We start from the raw sequence: 20639 nt of genomic DNA, 5'->3' as shown, positions 1-20639 counted from the left end.
GCTATATCCCCAGCCCGAATCTTGGGGTTTTTATTAGAGCACTGGCAGTCTGCGGCAGCCAGTTGTTACGAAGGCCTGCGGCTCACACACGCCCTTCACACTAACAGGAAACGGGCCAGAGAGGGAAGAAAGAACAAAACAATACCAACAAACCAATTCAGCTCCAACGGAGAGCTGACTTGGGACGCCATGGTGACGGAGACGAGCCAGGAGACAGGACATAAGACTGGAACATGGAGACATGGGACGTGGCGTAACGGCCCCTGAGCTGGCCTGACCCTTAATAGCGTCAGATCAGGGGGCTGGGTCACAGGAAGCTCCCAGTCCCAGGCACTTGACTGACAGGTTCAGTAACCTATAGGCCATGTGCCCACCCCTGTCTCTTGGGATTCAGGAACACCCATCACCAGTGGGTGGGACTTCCCTTCCTCTAGGAATCCAGGCACACCAAGAAGACAAGATGCCAGATAGTGCAACGGCCATGTGGCCAGTGCTGACCTCCATATTACACGTTCGTTTGTTCCTTTCTTCCTCTATTTTTTTTTTGTTTTTTTGCACCTTTTTGCTTTCTGATACCACCAAGGCTTGCCTGGTATTTTCTCTGTTCTAGCCATGAAATCAGTTCTCCAATGAGCCTCGCCTCCTTTCACTGGGAAGTCCTCTTTAGAAACCATGACCTGCAGCCTGCTGCTCGTGGCCAGGGTGTTGTGGACGTTCCCTGACCCTCTCTGTGGCCAGAGCCGGGAAGCACTCGGGCTTGCCGTAAGCACTGGTCCGCACAGCGCTGCTTCCCACCGGCCAGCCAGCGTCTGCCGTTCTTTAAACAATCCGAGCACGAGTTTACATCGGACTCCAGTTCACACTCAAGCACATTCTAACCTTCCTCCTTTCCTGAGCTGTAATTCCAGGAAGAAACCTTGCTCTTACTCTGCATTTGATTTGCCTATTTCTCCCATCCTATATACCCTCCCGAATTACCAACTGGGTGTCAGCCAGCTTCCCATCTCTACGACAAATTACCTGAGAAAAGCCACTCGCAAGGAGGAAAGGCTTATCGGGTCTCATGGCTTCAGCCCAGGGTGGCTGGGACCTGTTGCTCTTGGGATGAGGCCGAGGAAGGAGGCTCTGTCTCCTGGGGGCCCGGGAGGGAGAGAGGAGGAGGAGGCCAGGTCCCACTATGGTCTTGAGGCTCCCTGGTGACCTCACTTCCTCCTGCTGGGCTCCACCGGCTTCAAGGCACGGTTCAGCACGTGAGTTTGGGGCAGCCGTTTAAGACTCCAACTCTTCATACCCTGTGAGCTACAGGCTTCGCAGGTGGAGCTGAGTGCGTACTTCCGGTGTTTAATTGAGATGTTTGTTTAAAACCTGTCACTTCTCCATTGTTCTCAGGGCACTCACACAATTCACGTGTAATACAGTTAGGTTCATTTGTCTTGGTGTCTGCTTTCCATCTTTATTCCTATATCTTCTCTTATTATTATTTCTTTTTGACATCCTTAGGACCAAGACACTGTCCCCGAGCTTCTTTTGCTCAAAGTGAGCACTCTACCGCTCTACCGCTGGGGCCACAGCCTCACTTGTGGCTTTTTTGAGTAGTTTATTGGAGATAAGCGTCTCATGGACTTTTCTGCCCGGGCTGGCTTTGAACCACAATCCTCAGATCTCACCTTCCCAAGTAGCTAGGATTACAGAAGTGAGCCGCTGGTGCCTGGCTTTGCACGATCTTTTAAATGACTTATAGCCATATTTATTGTACTGTATTTATTTATTTATCTTTGAGTAGTTATATAAAGGAGTTTGTGTGCGTGCGTGCGTGTGTGCGTGTGTGTGTGTGTGTGTGTGTGTGTGTGTGTTGGTTGAGGGACTTGAACGCAGGGTCTGGAACTGTCCCTGAGCTTTTATTTCCCCAAGGCCCAGTGCTCTACCACTTGAACCACAGCTTCACTTCTCGAATTCTGGTGGTGGAGATCGTCTCATGGACTTTCCTGCATGGGCTGGCTTTAAACCAGGATCCTCAGATCTCAACTGCCTGAGTCACTAGGATGACAGGCATGGGTCACTGGTGCCTGGCTTAAGCTTTTCTGGATTTGTATTTCCCCTTAGACCAGAGAGGCATACTTGTGCTTCACCTGCCTGGCTTCTTTCACAAGACAGCAGGAAAGGAAGGATGGACAGAAAGACAGGAGGCTGAGCAGCGTTCCCACGCTTCCAGGGTTGGGTAATGATCCTCTAGCATCTGTGAAACTCTTGTCTCTATGTTGTTTCACTAATCTATGATAGTAATGAATACTTTGGACTAAAGAAAACTTGGTGTAGCTCTTCTAAGTACAAAGGAATATGTATTAAAATCCAAGAAGTCTGCAGATGGAAATGAGAGGGAAAAACTGGGAGAGAGCAAAGAAAGGGTTGACGCTGTCCAAAAAGAAATATACTCATGCAGGGCACTGGTGACTTACGCCTGTAATCGTAGCTACCAAGGAGGCTAAGATCTGAGGATCAGCCCAGGCAGAAAAGTCCATGAGACTCTTATCTCCAATGAACCACCAGAAAACTGGAATTGGAGCTGTGTCTCAAAGTGGTAGAGCACTAGCCTTGAGCAAAAAAAAAAAAGCTCAGGGACAGCGCCCAGGCCCTGAGTTCAAGCCCCACAAACCACCACTACCACCACCACCAACAACAACAACAAAAAGAAATGTATTCCTTACCTGACTTATGAAACTGTAATTTCTCTGTACATTACCTTTACAGTAACAATTTTTTAAAAGCTCTAGTGAGTAAAACAAAAATAAATGAACATAAAACCTAGAAAGTTGCTTAACCCCTCTCCACGGCCAGTGTCTTCTGAGTACCAGCGTAGCTTAGGCAATCGGTTGGTTCTCAGCCAGCCCTCTGAGCTTCCCATGCGGTGAAGTCCTCACAGTGCAGTCCTTTCATTTTCCTTTGGGCTCGCATCGGGGCTTGAACTCAGGCCCTGGATGCTCTTAGCTTTTTCAGCTCAAGGCGGGTGTATTACTACTTGAGCCACACTGCCACGTCTGACTTTTTGGTGACTAGTTGCAGATAAGCGTCTCAAGGACTTTTTGTGCCACAGCTAGCTTCAGACCTGCATTCTCAGGTCTTGTTATTCTTATTTCTTAATGTTTTTATTGTTATTACAAAGGTGACGTACAGAGAGAGGGGTTACCATTTCATAGGTCAGGTGGTGAGCACATTTCTTTTGGGACAGTGTCACCCCTTTTTTGTTCTCTCCCTCCCAGTTTTTTTTTTTTTCTCCCAGTTCCCACCCACAAATTGTATAGTCACTTTCCCACCATTTCTACTGAGTGCCACTGTTGCATGTGTTTATCCTATGCTCCATTTTTGTGCTCTCCTGGCCCCCCCGCCAAAGACAGACACATGAACCAAAGAGAAGACAAAAAGAAAAAAAACCGACCCTCCTGTTTCCATTTCCTGCAGTTTATTTTGGTAAATATTTTATGTGTTCAGCGGCACGGCGGCATGGTGGCTTTGTGTTCCCCCGGTGTGGGAACGCGTCCTCACGACCCCATGGCCTCCTGGCTTGTGACACGCAGGGCAGATGCCCGGGAGTTGCATGGCTGGGTCCTAGGGGAAGGTCTACATTGAGTTTTTTGGGGAACCTCCCAGATCTCGGCCTCCTGAGTCGCTAGGATTACAGGTGTGAGCCACTGGCTCCTGGCTTGCCGCGTAGTCTTTCTCCCCGTCACAGAATGAGGCGGAGGCCGCAAGCAGACAGGAACCCAATGGCTGTAAAGTAGGGTTTGTTCAGGGCAAGAGATCTACTTTGTTGGCACACGAGACGAGTCTCTGTTTGGTTTCCTTGTTTCCTCAGAGCTGATAAACGGTGCGGGCTCGTCTTGCAGATAGTTGTTATCTAGGCCACACAAAAGTAGATCAGAAGAACCTGACAATGACCCTGGGGCTGGCTAGGGCACCTCATTATCTGCTATCAGGATGCTGGCTGGGTCTTCTTACCAGAAACCCGGCTTGGCTTTTATTCCTCAGCCAGCCCTCCTCCCCCCTCACCCCCCCGCCCCTCACGACCCCCATGCCCGGGCCTGGGTTGGCTGACAATCTCTTCGTTCCGGTGTGGTGGCTGAGTCTTGAAGGCAGGCTGGCTGTGGATTCTGTGTTTGATGGACACCTTTCGGCGTGCAAGTTTCTCTTCAGGTCTCTTCTTAGAAGCTTCTCAGGCCGCTTCACTACAGACCAGGTGGCGGCGACTTAATGACAGAAATCTAGCCCTTAAGAGTTGTGGAAGCCGAAGGTCGGAGACCAGAGTATGGCTTTATATATACATATATATATATGTATATATATATATATATAAAGCCATATATATATATATTTCCCCCGAGGTCCTGGGGCTTGACTCAGGGCCTGGGTACTGTCCGAGTCTTTTTGTTGCTCAAGGCTAGCATTCTACCACTGAGGCCACAACTCCACTTCTGGCTTTCTGGTGGTTAATTGGAGATCAGGGTCTCAGGGACTTCCCCGCCTGGGCTGGCTTTGAACCAAGAGCCTCAGGTCTCAGTCTCCCGAGTAGCTAGGATGACAGTCGTGGGCCACGGGCCTCCTGTCTTCCTGTTTGCACGCGCTGGTTTTCTGGCCACGTTGCTCACACAGTGGAGAGCTCGTACCCGCTGAGAGTGCTTACTTTCCATGGCGGCGGGACCCTCAAGCTGGTGAAACCGGATCATCTCCCAGAATCCCCCACGGTTCCATCATCAGACACCCCTCCCCCACACTCACAGAGGAAGCTGGGGGGGGGGGCAGGTCCTCCAGTCAGATGGCCGGGCCCCAGGACGCTGTCCTCCCTAGATCACCCTTGGCCGCTGCCTCACTGGGCAGCCCGGGTCAGAACCACTCCTGGTTCCCGGCCTGAGGGCCGCGACGGGATCCTCCATGTCGATTGGTTTAAGCCGGCCAATTCTGTGGTCCAGGTTTGAGGCAGCTGTGCTTCCATATGGAACACGGGCTTAGGGGGGCCTGAGGTCCTGCCTGCCCCCGAAAGCTCACAGCCCTCGCCGGGACGAGGCCCAGCCCTGCGTTCCCGGACTCACGCCACGTCCAGTCATCCACAGGGCAGACGGGACAGCGTGAGGCGAGCGAAGCAACAGGAGCCCGTTCACTGCCCGCCACCTCGAAAGACGTGAAAAACCAGAGCCGGCAGAGGCCATGGACTTACTAGGCAAGCCCGGCCAGACGGATAGGATTGGTGAATCATAATCATCAGGACAAGCTTTATCGACACGGCATCCTATTTATATATTATGTCCCTGGTGGTGTGCGGGGGGGAGCCGAGGCCCCCGAGAAACAGAACGGAGAGAGCGTACCCGGAAAGAGGCAGGTGTGGAGTGTGGAGACGGGGCCTGGCTGGCTGGGGGGGGCCTCGCCGCAGGGCCCGGGAGTGACAAGTGTCACGGGGAGAGAGCTCTCCTCCTCGCTGGGCCAAACCCAGGGCTCCACACAGGCCAGGCTGCTCCACTGAGCAGACAGATTTCTAGCTGAGAATGTCCCCCCCCCCCCCCCCCCGAGAAATGCCCAGAGGGTCACAGGGGCTCCTGTGTGTGTCACTTACGCACACTTATGCACACTTGTGCACACTTGTGCTGTGTGCGCTGCTTTCTGCGAACTGGCTGTGATTTCACTCACCTCGGGGTGCTTCTGCTTGTTTTAAAATCCACAGCATGGGTGGTTTCGGCATTATTGTCTACCGCTCAGGATGGCAGCGTGTGGAGGGCTGGCTTAGGGTAAACTGGAATCGGATTGTGACCACCGCCTCAGTTTTGTATCACCAATGGTCATCTCTCTGGGGCTGCGTTTGACTAATTGCTACCCAGGGGTACCAGGGCTCGAGTTCAGGGCCTCAAGTTTGTTGTGTTTTCTCGTTCATGGGGTTCGTGCTCTACCCCTTGAGCCATGCCTCCAGACCAGCTTTTTGGTGATTCAACCTGGAGGACTTTTGTGCATTGGCTGGCTTTTTTTTTTTTTTTTTTTTTTTTTTTTTTGCCAGTCCTGGGCCTTGGACTCAGGGCCTGAGCACTGTCCCTGGCTTCTTCCCGCTCAAGGCTAGCACTCTGCCACTTGAGCCACAGCGCCGCTTCTGGCCGTTTTCTGTATATGTGGTGCTGGGGAATCGAACCTAGGGCCTCGTGTATCCGAGGCTGGCACTCTTGCCGCTAGGCTATATCCCCAGCCCTTCATTGGCTGGCTTTGAACTGAGGTCCTACAGGTCTCAGCCTTCTGTGAAGCTAGGATTTTTATAAGCGTGAGCCACTGATGCCCAGCAGCCTTTACATTATTTTTCTATTTGTGCCTGGATCGGGGTTTGAACTCGAAGCCTATGCCCTCTCTGTTAGCATTTTCTGCTTGACGCTGGTGCTCTACCACTCGAGCCACACCTCCACTTCCAGCTCCTCGGTGGGTAATTGGTGAGGAGAGTCTCCTGGACCCCCTCCCCTCCCTACCTGGGCTGTCTTTAAACCCTGATTCTCAGATCTCAGCCTCCTGAGTAGCTAGGGTGACAGGCACAAAACACCAGTCTCTTCCTGTCTAACCTCTTGTTTGGAGTCCTAGCTGGGTAGCTGTTTCTTAGCATTGAAGAGACTTGTTCATGACTGCTACTTATGGAACCAGGGACTCAAGAGGGCTGACTGGGGGATGGGGGGGGGGTTGTTCCTCTTGGGACTCGCCCCAAGCAAGTCACCACCCACCTCAGCCCTAGCACCCTGAGGGCAGGCAGAGGAGCGCTATAGTCGTGCAAGTGGCTGATCCAGCATTCTTGGGATCACCGTAGTTACCCATACCTGTGACAATTCTGGGACCAGGAGCACAGTTGTGACTTGCTGGAAGTGAGGAGGTGGCCTGTCGCCCTTATCTGTGCGGCAAGAAGTCCCGGAATTCTGAGAAACAGCTGGGCAGTTTGCTCTGTTTATCTGCGTGGTGGAGCAGCCCTTAATGAGACAGCTGCCCTTCCTTCCTTCCTTCCTTCCTTCCTTCCTTCCTTCCTTCCTTCCTTCCTTCCTTCCTTCCATTGGCTGCTTTACCACTTGAGCCACAGCTCCACTCCCAGCTTTCTTTGGGTGGTTTACTGGAGATGAGTCTCACAGACTTTTCGCCCTGGGCTGGCTTCCAACCATGATCCTCAGAAGTCAGCCTTCTGAATAGCTAGGATTACAGGCGTGAGCCACCAGTCCCTGACCAGGTTCTTCTAACTGAGATGGGAGTGTCTCAGGTTTTCCAGCCCCGACTAGCTTCAAGCCTTGATCCTCAGATCTCAGCCTTCTCAACAGCTAGGATTACAGGTAGGAAGGAGCACCGTGTCTGGGGCAGGCTTTGTTTCTGGGCTCCAGCACCGCCCAGTCCTCCCTGAGCCTGGGTTTAGAATTTGAAAGTCACGGACCTGGCTCTCCACTTCCCAGATTGTGAAACTGAGTCTCCAGAAGGCAGGATGCTCGGTTGTTTGGTACGGGCTGGGCTGGGGTTCCTCCTTCCTCCAGTCTACTCAGCCCCGGGGTTATTTCCCTCTTCCGAGTGGGGGCTGAGCCCATCTAGGTCCGGGATTGGCCCCGGTGATCACCTCAGCTCAGTGCTGTGACTCAGCTCGGTGACCAGCCAGGTTGCTGACAACACAGCCCAGGGCCCTGCCAGGGGGGGCTCCTGGGGGCGCCGGGTCAGGATCCCATTCACTTTACAGCTGGGTGACTCAACAGGTGTTTGCTTCTTAGGGTACATTTGCAAACATGTCATCCGGTGCCTCCGGCCTTCCTGGAAGTAGCAGCAAAGCTGTCTGGAACTGGCTCCGAATCCTGCTCTTGGCTAACCAAAGCCAGCTTGGGGGCCTGCCAAGCCTGCTCTAGCCCCAGGCGTCACCTGCAGAGCTTGCGTTTGTTTCTAAGCCTCCAGTTTCCAAACCTGAAACATTCAAGACGGTTGTTTTTAAAAGGCTTCCCTGGAGAGGAAGGAGGAGGGCAGCAAGGACAGGTGCTTTCTGGGGTGGGGGCCTTGGAGCCTCAGTCCTTTGTAGGAGCCCGTCTAGCCCCAGCCTGAGTGACAGAGGTCTCATGGCCCCAGAGAAGCCCAGAGAAGCTCTCCAGACAGCAGCCCCAAGCTGCTATAGGAGCCAGCCAGTCATGCCACCCTCTACTGAATTTGTGCTTGCTAAGCAGGTGCTTCACTGCTTGACCACATCTCCAGTCTGGTTTACTCTTTTTTTTTTTGTTGGTTATTGGACTTAAACTCAGGCTCAATGTCAAGGCTGTTTTTTTTCTTTTTCCCCTCAAGGCTAGCTACAGTTCCACTTCTGTTTTTCTGGTAGTTAATTGGAGATAGGAGTTTCTTTCTTTTGGCCAGTCTTGGGCCTTGGACTCAGGGCCTGAGCACTGTCCCTGGCTTCTTTTTGGCTCAAGGCTAGCACTCTGCCACTTGAGCCACAGCGCCACTTCTGGCCATTTTCTGTATATGTGGTGCTGGGGAATTGAACCCAGGGCTTCAGGTATACGAGGCAAGCACTCTTGCCACTAGGCCATATTCCCAGCCCCTGGAGATAGGAGTTTCTTGGACTTTCCAACCAGGGCTAACTTTTAGCTTCGAACCACGATCCTCAGATTGCACCCTCCTCAGTAGCTAGAATTACAGGCGGGAGCCACCGGTGCCTGGCTTCCTCTGGTTATTATTATTATTTGCTTGGCCAGTCCTGGGGCTTGAACTAGGCCTGTGCCACTGTCCTTGGCTTCTTTTTTGCGCAAGGCTAGCACTCTGGTTATTTCTGAGATAGGGTTTTGCCTTTTCCCTGATCCAGCCTGGGCCTTAATTCTCTTCTTTTTGTTTCCTGCATGCCGGGGATGATAGATATACACCACGATACCTAGCCTTTTCTGTTGAGGTGAGGTCTTGAGAACCTTTTGCCTGGGCTGGCTTTGAACCACAACCTTCCTGATCTCTGCCTCTACCATTATCCCGTCCTTCCACTTCCCCTGGAGCAAACCCTACTCCTCACAGTCTGAGCCCCGTCTGTTGTCTCCCTACCGTGCCTCAGTGTCCCTGTCTGTTCTGCTCGTGTCCACTCCTGTAGCCCATTTTCCATATCCAGCACCCAGGCTTCAACACTTGTAGGGATAACATGAGCGATACCACCCACACTCCAGTGGCCTGCCTCGGGACCTTTGCACTCGGTGGTCTTGTTCCTTCAGAAAGCTCTGCATCTTTGTGTGTCTTGGGGCTTCTTGCCATACAGGGTCTCAATTTGAATGGGATGATGATGATCTGAGATCACCTGATGTCAGTCATTTTTTCCCCCCCAACCTTTGGGCATTCATTGAGGTAGTTAACAGGGTCCAGGGGACCCCTCTGACCATTGGGATAAGGATAGAGCATGAGGTAGAAACCAAATGCAAGTAGCAAAATGGTCCACAGGGCTGTCACCTAAGGTTGAAAAGATTGGAGGGGGAGGTGAACAAGAAGAGGGATGAAAACCTAAGTCAGGGCCTCCCCAGCCCCGGCCATTTATGGGACTGGCCCTTGCTGGGTGTGCCAGCAGCAGCAAGACCCCCCCCCCCCCAAGGTCTCTATTATAGTTTGTCTGTCTGGAATGGAAAGCGGTGTCGAGAATCAGACACAGGGCCTAAGGTGGAAAGCTAAGGCGGGCTTAGGGGTCCGTCTGCAGCTGGACGGGTGCATCCTGCTTTCCCCTAAGTCAAAGGGAAACCTTCCCCCAGGCCCGCGGCTTGGCGGCGGCGCTGAAAGCAGCCGCGTCTCGGGCTCCTCGCGAGGCCCCCTGGCGCCTCCCCGCGGGCCCCGCCCCCGGCCCTCTGGACCCGCCCTCGCCCCGCCCCCGGCCCCGCCCCCGGCCCGCGCCGCGCTGACAGCGGTTGGCGCCGTGTTTGCATACAAAGGCGGCCGGGCCGCGCCGCGCCGCGCCGCACGCACGGAGCCGGTTCCCGCGGCTGCGGGGTCGAGGCCGCGCCGGGCCTCAGCGCACCGTGCGGGAAGTGCTTCCCGGAGGTAGGCGGTGGGCGGGCCCTGAGCCCCGCCGGCCAGGCCAGCATCTCTTTTGGGGCCTTCCCGGAGCGCGCGCGCGCGGAGGCTGCTGGGTGGGACCCGGCGGGCCTCCGCGTGGGGTGGGGTGGGGTGGGGTGGGGTGAGGGGCGCGGGGTCCCCCGTTCCCCCCGGACGGCGGGGTTCTCCGCAGCCGACGGCGGAACCCCCCGGGCCCGGGGCTGCGGGCGGGCCGGCGGGGTGGACCGACGCGGCCCCCCTCCCCTCCCCTCCCCTCCCCTCCCCAGGAGGAGGAAACTTCTGGAGAGAGTCGGGAGTGACTGGTGGGCCCAGATGCCCGAGGTCGGCCGGGGTCGTGACCTCCCTCCTCCTCCCCGCGGGGCCCCCGGGCCGCCCCCTCCCCCCGCCCCGTGTCCAGGCCGCTGGCTGCCCGCGCGTGGGGGTCAGGAGCCGGCCTCCCCCGCCCCCCCTCCCAAGACGTGGGCCCCGGGCAGCGCGCCCGCCCGGACCCAGGACCCACAAGAGGCTCTGCCCCGGCATGCCCCCCTCCCCAGGGTGGCCCAAGTCCCCCCCCCCCCCCCCAATCTTTCAAACCAGGGTCCCCGGGAGGTGGCGAGGATCAGGTTTCCTGTGTATCCCCTCGGTGGGCTTTAGAAATGGGAGCAACTTGGCGGGATGGACCCCCTCTTCCGCTGCACCCTTGGGGTGGAAGGTCCGCCGAGATGGACGGTGCCTTCCTTGGGTTTTGCTGACTTTTGAGTTTTCCGCGCGCGCACAGCGTGTTGTTTATGCAGGGGTGGCGGCCCTGGCTCGCATCCCCGTCTGTTGGCGTGTTGGGCCCGCTGGGAGAGGGGTTGGTTCTGTCCAGCCCTGTCCTGTGCAAGGTCAGGTGACAGCTGTCCGCTTGGGAAAGCAGCTGGGGCTGAGGCTGGTTGCGGGTGAGAGGTTGGATTTGGGGTGCGGAGGTAGGCCCTGGTGGGGGTGGGGGTGGTGGTGACCCTGCCCTGGACAGGGTTAGGGTGGCCTTCAGGCCCAGTCAGAAGGAAATCTTTGGGCCTTGCCTGCTGCTAGCTCTGCACTGGGCCAGAGGCAGGGAAGGTCAGGGGACGAGTAGCTATTGCAAAAGAAGCAGAGGACACCCTGGCCCGGGTGAGGGGCCTGGCTATGTCATCCGAGACCGACCACTTACAGCCGGATGGCAAGCCAGAGGGTTCAGTTCTCTGGGCCTCAGTTGCCTTGTTTGTGAAAGGCAGAGCAAATTATCCCTTACTGTGTGCTGTAAGGGCACATGAGTCACTGGAGTGATGGGAAGGGGCTATGGGGCGGGGGCTTGGAGCCTGCCAGGAGGGCTTTTTTTGTGGGTGACCAATGCTGGCCTCTGGTCCAGAGTCATTGTGGGATGACGCCCTCTTGCTCTGTAACACAGCTCTTCCCGTGTCTTCTCTCTTCTGAGTTCAAGGGACCTAACCGAGAGGCAGCCACCCGGGTAAGGGAATGGATGGGATGGGTGGAGTAGGATGGGGAGGGTAGAGGGGTCACCTGTTTCAGGAAGGCCTGATCCGTGTTGTATGGGTGTGTTCACTTGCATGTGCATGCATGTGTGTGTGTGTATGTGTGTGTACACCCGGAAGCACGCATCACGCGCTTTAGACTCCACGGAATCCCCATCTCATTTAGTTTACAAGAAACGCACAGACTTAAAAATCAGAAAGGGGCTCAGGGCAGGGCAGAGGGGAGAGAGGGCCAAGGTCCCCAGGGGCTTAGTGTCAGCTGTGAGCCCGGGGTGTGGAGACAGACAGACACCTGGAAGCCCTCCCCGCCCCTGCTGATGAGGGGTCAGGAGCTTCGCCCTTTCCTCCTCTCCCCCCCCCCCCCCCCGTGTGCATTCTGCATTTCGGCCTCCCTTGTTGGTCTCCCCGTGATCTTTTTTTTGTCAGTGGCTGGCTGGAATGTTTGGGAAAATCAAAAGTACGGGACAGTGTTTTCCATAGAGCCGCTTGTGACCCATGGAGAGTAAAGTCAGTGTCATTGACTGGAAGGCTTTTTTTTAAGCAAGTGGTATAGAAAGTTCTAGAGAGTATTAGAATGTAACAGACTGGTCTTTAGGTGTTGTTTTGTATGACTTAGTTGTGATGTGATTGTGAGTGTGTGTTCCTGTGTGTGCGGTGGTGTGTGTGTCTGGACCGAGGCCCCAGGGTGACAGTCTGATGACCTTCAGGGTTGGCCTGTGGTGGTTTGGAGCTGGGCTGGGAGCGGGTCCCTGGCCCTCTGCAGCATGGCAGGGTTTGCTTACGCCTGGGAGGTTTTCTTACTGAAAGCCCCCGACCGAAAAAGCCTGGCTAGATGTTGACGTAAACCAGGAAGCTATTTGTGTTTGCAGAGCAGTCTTCGTGTGTGTGTGTGTGTGTGTGTGTGTGTGTGTGTGTGAGTGTGAGAGAGAGAGTTTGTGTGAGTCATGGGGCTTGAACTCAGGGCCTCGGCACTGTCCCTGAGTGTTCCCCACCCCCCCCAAGTCTAGCATTCTATCCTTTTGAGCCACAGGGCCACTTCTGGTTTTCTGGTGGTTAATGGCTTTGAACCATGACCCTCAGATCTCAGCCTTCTGACTAGCTAGGATTACAGGTGTGAGCCACTGGTGCCTGGCTCCACCTTTTTTTTTTAAGTGACACATTTAGCTAGTCATGGTAGGGTACCCTTGTAACTCCTGGCACTCAAGAGATTGAGGCAGGAGAGTCCAAAGTTCAAGTCCAGCCTGGGCTACATAATGAAGTGTGTCTCAAAAACTTACACAACAACAAACGACCCTCCTCCCTCCAAAGCCCTCCAGAAACCCATATGCATTTTATTAATTGACACTCCTCCCAAACTGGGATGCCTCTGAAGCCTTGATGATGGTGGGGTTCCCGCGTGTCTGCCTGGGCCCGCCAGTGTGGCTTAACCAGCCGTCCTGCTCACCTCTGTCTTTTTGGTCACGCATAATTCAAACACCTTAAGTATGTGCAAAATACTTTCAGGTGAGAGACCACCTTGAGTTTAATTTACTTAAAATATTTTATTGTAAGGGTGACGTACAGAGGGGCTGCAGTCACGTAAGTCAGGCAGTGAGTCCATTGCTTTTTGAACAGTGTTACTCCCTCCCACATTTCCTCCTCTCTCGACTCCCTTCCCCCTATGTTGTAAAGTTCATTTCCAACATAGTTTCTAGAATTTGTTTGCCCTTTGTCCCACCGTTTCTGTGATTCCCCAAATCAGATAAACTTATCTACAAGACAAAGGGTCCAGAAATAAAAAAACAAAAAACTAAACAGTGACAACAAGGAATGAACCGGAGGACAGGGCTGGGAATGTGGCCCTGGGTTTGATTCTCAGTACCACATGTACAGAAAAAGCTGGGAATGGCGCTGTAGCTCAAGTGGGAGAGTGCAGGCCTTGAATACAGAGAGGCTCGGGACAGTGCCCAGATGCTGAGTGCAAGCCCCAGGAATGGCAAAAAAAACCCAAAAAAAGCTCTAACTGCAAACAGTACCAGAAGAAATGTCTTGTTCATTTCAATAAGCATCATTTTAGATGATCATCTGCACATAGCTAGTGAGCCACCGTGACCCTCTCCTAAGAACATCCTCCTTTGTTCTCACTGTGAGAATGCTTGGAGAGCTGTTTAGTTCAGCGTGTCCCAGTGTAGTGATTTGTCTGTTAGGAGTCGTTGGATTAACTTGTGGTACCTCGAGTCTCAGTCTGGAGCCCTTTGTGAGCCTGTGGCCAGCCCGTGGCTCGGCTTGGTGTGAGCCGTTTGTGAAGGCCCTCGTGTATACTAGCTCAAGCTGGCTCTGGGTGGTGGGCACCCGCTTTACAGATAGCACAAGTGAGGTGCAGACAGGCTGTCACCTGCCCAGGCTTGGCCTCTGCCGCCTCTGAGCTGTGTCCTGTGTCTGCGTCCCGGGTGGTATTTGGGGCGGGGGGAGGCTGGAGGGGTGTCATGCAGAAGGGGAGTCACAAGAGCAAGACACCCTGGGACCGGGCCTTGCCAGCGCGGACGCGGCAGGCCACCGGGGAGCCCAGTCTTCGTCCGCCAGACACAGGCCGAAGCTGGCTGGTCCCGTGGGTCTCCTTGTCACCCACCCCTGCTGCCTGGGCCCTTTGGGCTCCTTGGCGGGTGCCGAGGGCTCAGGGCTGGGGCGGGGGGAGGCTGGCTTCTTGCAAAACTCAGGGCTGGGGAGCTGGCCCGTGCCTCCTGCCAGCCCACGAGGTCCCTGCTCCTCTTGCTCGGCGGTTTCAGGGGGAGACACAGGTCAGACCCACGGGGTCCCCTCTTGCCTGCCCGCAGGGGCTCCCAGGACTCGGTTCCACATGGAAGTCATTGTTACACGGCACGTAGGAGACCTCTTAAAAATGGGCTCTGGGAATGAATAGTTTTGACTTCTTCCAGTCTGTATTTCTTCATGTTAACCTACGGGGAGCTTTGTTCCCCCTGCTCCCTTCTGGGGGAGTGGTGCTGGGATTTGAACTCAGGCCTCTGGCGTATTAGGCAGACACTCTACCACTTGAGTTGTGCCTCCAGGCCTTTTTGTTGCTGGTTGTTTTAGAGATAGGGTCTTCTAAGTGTGTGTGTGTGTGTGTGTGTGTGTGTGTGTGTGTGTGAGCCTCACTGTCTACTTTAGGATCCGCGCCGTTGCTGGGCTGACAGGCATACACCGGGGGTCCAGACTCCCTCTGTCGGGGCTGGCCTGGGGCCTTCCACCTAGCTTGGGATGGCGGTGACGGGTCACTGTGCCCGCTGTGGGTCCAGGAGGGGGGTTCCCATGAGCTTTTCCGCCTGGGCTGGCCTCGAACCCAGATCCTCTAGGTTCCACTGCCTCAGCCTTCCAGCTCCAACGTGGGAGCCCGTGGCGTCCGGCGGCCGCGGCGCCGTCTCCGTGCCTGCAGCTGGTGCCGCAGTTGGAGGATGAACGTAGCTGTGGACAGGCAGGCTGGGGTTTGCCCACACGTGTCCCGAGCACCCCGGGTAACAGCCGGTCCCCCGCGCGTGACTCAGGTAGCGAGAGCGGGTGCTGGCAGCGCGTGACCCCCAGGCTCGCCAACCCTTTGTCTGGGGAGCCTCTGCGGGCCTCCGCCGGTCACGTGGGGCTAGGGTCTCCTCAGGTGGGAGTTAGTGGCCAGACGTGCCTCTCTTGTCCCACTCAGAAAGCAGCATTCCCTGGAGACACAATGCAGACTTGTCCAGGGTGAGAGGGGGGTCCCTGGGTGTTGACACCCCAGAGCTGAGCAGGCGTGGCCGGAGCCTCCCAGCGTCCACCGAAGGCCCCAGCTCGTTGTGGGGATTCACTGGGAGCACTGTCTCCTGCCAGGGACGGGGCCTTTGATTTTGCCACCTCTTCTCCGGCACCCCAGGAGCTGCTGGTGTAAGCCCCACCCATCTGGAAAGATGGTATCCAGTGGGAGGTAATACCCTCATTCCACAGAGTCAGACCAAACATGCCACACGACAGTGTGTGTGTGTGTGCGCACGTGTGTGCATCCCCCCCATGTGTGATCAGCTCAGAGTTTCTCGGAGGATCTCCAGGGTAGCTTAGAGAATCCCAGTCTGGCGGAAAGGTTTTTGTGAGATTGGAGAAACCTTTTGGCTACAAGTTTTTTTATCCACCCTCCCTCCTCCCCTTGCTGGTTACAGTGTCACATGTCCTCAAGGGACGAGAAACCCAGGCAGTGAGACGCTTAGCCGGCCGGGAAGGGAAGTGTCTGGGCTGGTTTTCTCTGCTTCTTATCTTCCTGTAAATCACACTAGCTGCTTCCTAGAGCCAGCTCAATTGCTTTTACTTCAAAAGCAGCCGAAGGAAGTGGATTTAGTCTTGCTCTCATTTAGTCTTGCTCAGCATTTCTTTCTTTTTCCTTTTGGCATCACCGAGGTTTGACCTTGCTAGCAAGGTGCTCTACCACTTGAGCCAGCCCCCCCGCCGCCGCTTTTGTAGCTATTTTTCACATACAACCTTGCTTTTTGCCTGGAGCCAGCCTCAGACCATCACCCTCCCTCCTGGGCGTCCATGGTAGCCGGGTCAACTTGGACGCAGTAGCTGGGGTCCGGCTGTTTGCGCGGTGGTATCTGAATCTCACGCATCCTGATTCCCGGAGAGCTGAGCTTCCCACCGTGAGTCACTGTGCCAGGCTCTTGTTTCCCTTCCTCCTCTCCAGCCTGAACACAGGTCCCCATGCTTGCCAGGCTGGTGCTTTAGCACTTGAGCCATACCTTCAGTCTGGCATTTTGCCGGTCAGTTGAAGACTTTTCTGGCCTGGTTGCCTTCTAATGGTGATCCTCCAGACCTGGAGTTCCCGAGCAGCCAGGATTGCAGGCCCGAGCCACTGGCCCCTGGCTTGCAGAGCGCTTTTGGAGAAGGTCAGCTGCAGACAGCGGAGCTCACTGGCAGAGACCAAAGCCACAGCCTCAGCCCTGACCTCCCCTCTGGGCGCTGGTCTGCCTGGCGGGGGTGGGGTGGGGTGGGGGGTGGAGGGGACGACTCTGCCCCAGGCACTCTGTGCTCCTGGGCTTTCCCCCTTCACAGCACCGGGGCAGGCGCCCCTCCCCGCTCTCGACGCGCAGGGGGAGGGACAGCAGTGGGTTGGATGGAGCTTGGAGTTTAAAGTGCACCTGCTGGGGGAGCCTGGCCCGTCTCTCGTCTCCCCGCAGGTAGAGCTCACCACTCCTAGGCCTCTGGCCTGTTGCACAGTGTTCAACCGGAAGTCCCTTGCCTCGGCCGAGGGCTTGTGTCCCGCCACTCAGTGCCTGCAGGCCCCGCCCAGCACCAAGACCAACGCCTTCGGGGGGGGGGGTTATGAGGGCTTCCTGAGCACCCCGATCAGTTACATTACTGACCTTTGGGGATGACCGCAATTCCAGCCACTCCCCTGTGTCTTAGGGTACGGGATGTGCTGCCCACAGTGCCTTGCAATGCTATGATTGGTTCTTCTGGGACCAGCCCCACGCCCTCCAGAGGCACCTCATTAGCATAGGCTCAGGTACCATGGGAGGGGGCTTGTGAGGTGGTTTCCTGACCCTAGCTGGGGATGTGGAGTGGGAGAAAGGCCTGGTGTGGGGCTGGCTGGGAAGAGGACGGGCAGGCCCTTCAGACTGGCTGGTATTGGCGTGGCAGCACCAGGCCAGGTTGGGCAGAGGATGGTGAGGGACGGGTTGGGCAGGCAGGAGACCAGGGGTCAGGACGGAACCCTCGCGAAGCAGTCCATTCACGTTCCCCGTGACTCTTGTTCAGTACTGACCCTGGCATGGCGGGGGATGTAGCAAGCAGATCTCAAGCCTTCAGATAACTATACCCACCTTTGCACAGTGACAGAGTGGGGCGCAGGCGACAGAAGCTGTAAGGAACAACCCACACGTGTTCCACGGACCTCAGCAAGACAACAGAGCCTGGCGGCACCTGGATTTAGGGATCAGGGTTGGGGGTGCTGGACCCTGCCGGCACCCAGGCTGGGTGTGGCTGGCCTTGTTGATTGCAGCTGGGGGGAGATGGGCTGTGGTGGTGGCGATCTTAGAGAACATTCCAGGAAGGAGGTGATCTGAGCCGGTGTGGACACGGAACGCTATTCTTGAAGTGGAGGGGCCGTGGGTGGCTCTGGGCGGCTCTCCAGTTAACCGCTGGTGTGTGCATGCGCATTCTGTCTCTTCCCAGGCCCAGACCATGAATTACGTGGGGCAGCTGGCGGGCCAGGTGTTTGTGACCGTGAAGGAACTCTACAAGGGGCTGAACCCCGCCACGCTGTCCGGATGCATCGACATCATTGTCATCCGCCAGCCCAACGGGAGCCTGCAGTGCTCCCCTTTCCACGTCCGCTTTGGGAAGATGGGGGTCCTGCGCTCCCGGGAGAAAGTGGTGAGATGGGGACCCCGCCACCCGTCTCTCTGTCGTGCGTCTTTGCCGCCCCCGGTCCCAAGCTCTGGGACCCAGGTGCCCAGCCCTCCACTGGAAAGGGCAAACAGTTAAAAGTACTCCACACAGTTCCAGTGACCTTGGCTGTGCCGGTCACTCTAAAGGTCGTGCACGGGCTGCCGAGCAAGCCCTGGGTCCTGGGATGGCCCATTTCAGCGCTCTGCTACCTGGGGCTGCCACCGGAAGACTCAGGGCTGGAGGCCGGGATCGCTGAGCACGCCCTGCCTCATGTGGAGCACCGTTTCTGGCCTTTGGCTGTGCTCCTAGCCAGGGCCACTGGCCAGAGCCCCTCTGTGCGTTGGGCTCCCGTCCTGCACGCGGCCGGTCGGGGGAGAGGGAGCAGGTGGATGGTGTGTTCTCATGACCCCGCCATGTGTACTCTGACGTGTACACCAGGCTCAGAGAGAAGGGAAGGGCAAGGCTCAGGAAGGACACAGGGACCCAGCATCCCGAGGCGGCCACTTCTGGAAAAGATTATAGGCCACACAAGTGAACGCAATCCTTAAAAATAGGTCACCCATTTCACACCCCTGCTTACTGTGGAGTTGGAGTTATGCTTCATCATCATCATCATTATGTTGGTCGTGCTGAGTCATGTTCCCAGCCCTGGTTCTCTTCTTTTTTGCGCCACTGTGGTCTGAACTGAGAGCCTTGCGCTTGGCGTGAGTGCCCCTCCCCCCGCCACGTGAGCCACGCGCCCAGTCTTTTGGTCTAGTTTCGTTTTCACCTGGGGTGTTGAGCTTTCTCCTGGGGCTCCCACCTCTGCCTTCTGACGAGCTCGCCACACGCCCGTGGTGCGATGGATTTTAAGTTGAAGGGAATGATCTTGGTTGAAAGATTCCAACCCCTAACGGACAAAAGTTCCAGCGTGTGAAAGACTGGGCCCGGGAGGAGGGGAGATGGCTCAGTTTGGACTTGAGCTTTACCACTGGAGCACCTGCTGCGCCCTCCTGTGCCAGTCACTCCCCTGATCTGCCCTCAGCTCCTCGGGCCGGACCCCGCGGCGCTAGGGGAGCTTTGAAATCCTGGGCTGTATGTACCCTGCTCGGTCAGGAGCGCATCTCCACCTCGTGTGGGGGGCCCTCACGGTTGCCAGGAGGGGGTCCCCGCGGGGAGGGGCTGCGCGTGGGGTCGGCGTGGGGTCGGCGCGTGCGTGGAGAGGCTCGGCCCACCCTCCAGGCCGCCCCCTGCGTCTCCTCCAGGTGGACATAGAAATCAACGGGGAGTCCGTGGACTTGCACATGAAGCTGGGAGACAACGGGGAGGCGTTTTTCGTCCAGGAGGCAGACAACGACCAGGTGAGGATGCCGGGCGGCCGCCGATTCTGACCTTGCTTTTCTTTCTTCATAACTGAAAACCAAATTTTTAAATTTAATTTCAAGTAGTTGACCATAGGGGCTTCAACCCAACATGTTGGTCTGTGAGCACAGCACACGGTGCTCAATGCCAGCAGCGATCATGTGACTTGCAGGGAGATGGGCGGGCCTGGAGCAGCCTCCGCACAGCGACGTCGGTCAGGCTCCAGCAAAGGTCGAGTGTGCTCCCTCCTGTGGCCTTAGCCCTGAGCTGCCAACACCAGGCGACACGCCCAGGGCCTTATGCATGGTGCATCCAGACCCACTGACGTGGGGGGGGGGGCTGGGGATTTGTGTTTGGGGGAGGGAGGGAGAAGGGCAGAGAGAGGGGGACGCATGCATGGAGAAAGGAAGGGCGGGCGAAACGGTCATACTATTCAATGCCCACCTGTGAAAATGGAGTCAGGTGAACTGCGGGGCTGGCCGGGGCCGGAGAGGCGGCCGGGAGAAAGGGTTTCGGTCTTGACTTGGCAAACGGCCCAATCTCTTTCTTTCCTCTTCCTTTTCCTTTTCCTTTTTTTCCTCCGGTACTGGTCCTAGGGCATGAGCTGAGGGTCTTGCTGCCGTCCCTGAGTTTTTTCCACTCAAGGCTAGCTCTCCACCACTTGAGCCACGGCTCCCCTCCTGGCCTTCTGGTGACTCACTGAAGGTAGACTCTCAGGGACTTTCCCGCGCGGGCTGGCTGCAAGCCCTGACGCTCAGGTCTCAGCCTCCTTTGCGGGTAGGATGACAGGCGTGGGCCACCACCACTCACTGGCCCAATCTCATTTGTCTTAGTATTTTCAAGTTTTTAAAGTTTTCCTGAGGTGTAATTGTTCTGCCACATTAGCCACCCATTTCACGTGTGCTGCTCAGTGGTTTTAGTGTGTGTCACCCTCTCCACTGTCAGTTTTAGAGCATTTTCACAACCTCAAAGGCCAAGCAGCCACCACCAGCCCACCTTCTCTTTGTGGATTTCTCCATCCTGAGCTCTCATCGGAGCGGAAATATCCCGCATGTGGCCTGGCCTTCGCTCAACGTCATGTGGGAAGGTTCGATCATGGTAGCTGGGCGCCGTGGCTCAGGCCTGTAGTCCTAGCGATGCAGGTGGCTCAGATTTTAGAACTGTAGTTTGAAGCCAGCCTAGGCGGGAAAGTCTATGAGACTCCTAACTCCGAGTAACCACCCAAAAAGCTGGAAGCAGAGCTGTGGCTCAAGTGGTAGCGTGCTAGCCTTGAGTGAAAAAGCCCAGGGACAGCGCCCAGGCCCTGAGTTCAAGCCCGAGTACTGATGCATATGTGCAAGCGCACACATGCACGCACGCACGCACACACGCGCTACACACAGACACACA

General features: G+C 56.1%; 1 protein-coding gene across 1 annotated transcript in view; it reads left to right on the top strand.

Moving 5' to 3' along the window:
• Positions 1 to 20639, top strand: part of Lpin1 (lipin 1) — an 85775-nt gene that overhangs the window by 29798 nt on the left and 35338 nt on the right. Inside the window, exons 3-4 of the mRNA XM_048353404.1 lie at positions 17694 to 17894; positions 19154 to 19249. Coding sequence (XP_048209361.1) covers positions 17694 to 17894; positions 19154 to 19249 — 297 coding nt within the window. The remainder of the gene's footprint in view (positions 1 to 17693; positions 17895 to 19153; positions 19250 to 20639) is intronic.

The sequence above is a fragment of the Perognathus longimembris genome, chromosome 8 (genome assembly GCF_023159225.1).
Source record: "Perognathus longimembris pacificus isolate PPM17 chromosome 8, ASM2315922v1, whole genome shotgun sequence".
Lineage (NCBI taxonomy): Eukaryota > Metazoa > Chordata > Mammalia > Rodentia > Heteromyidae > Perognathus > Perognathus longimembris.
The sequence above is the reverse complement of the archived record's forward strand: the minus strand, read 5'-3'. Positions and strand labels throughout refer to the sequence as shown.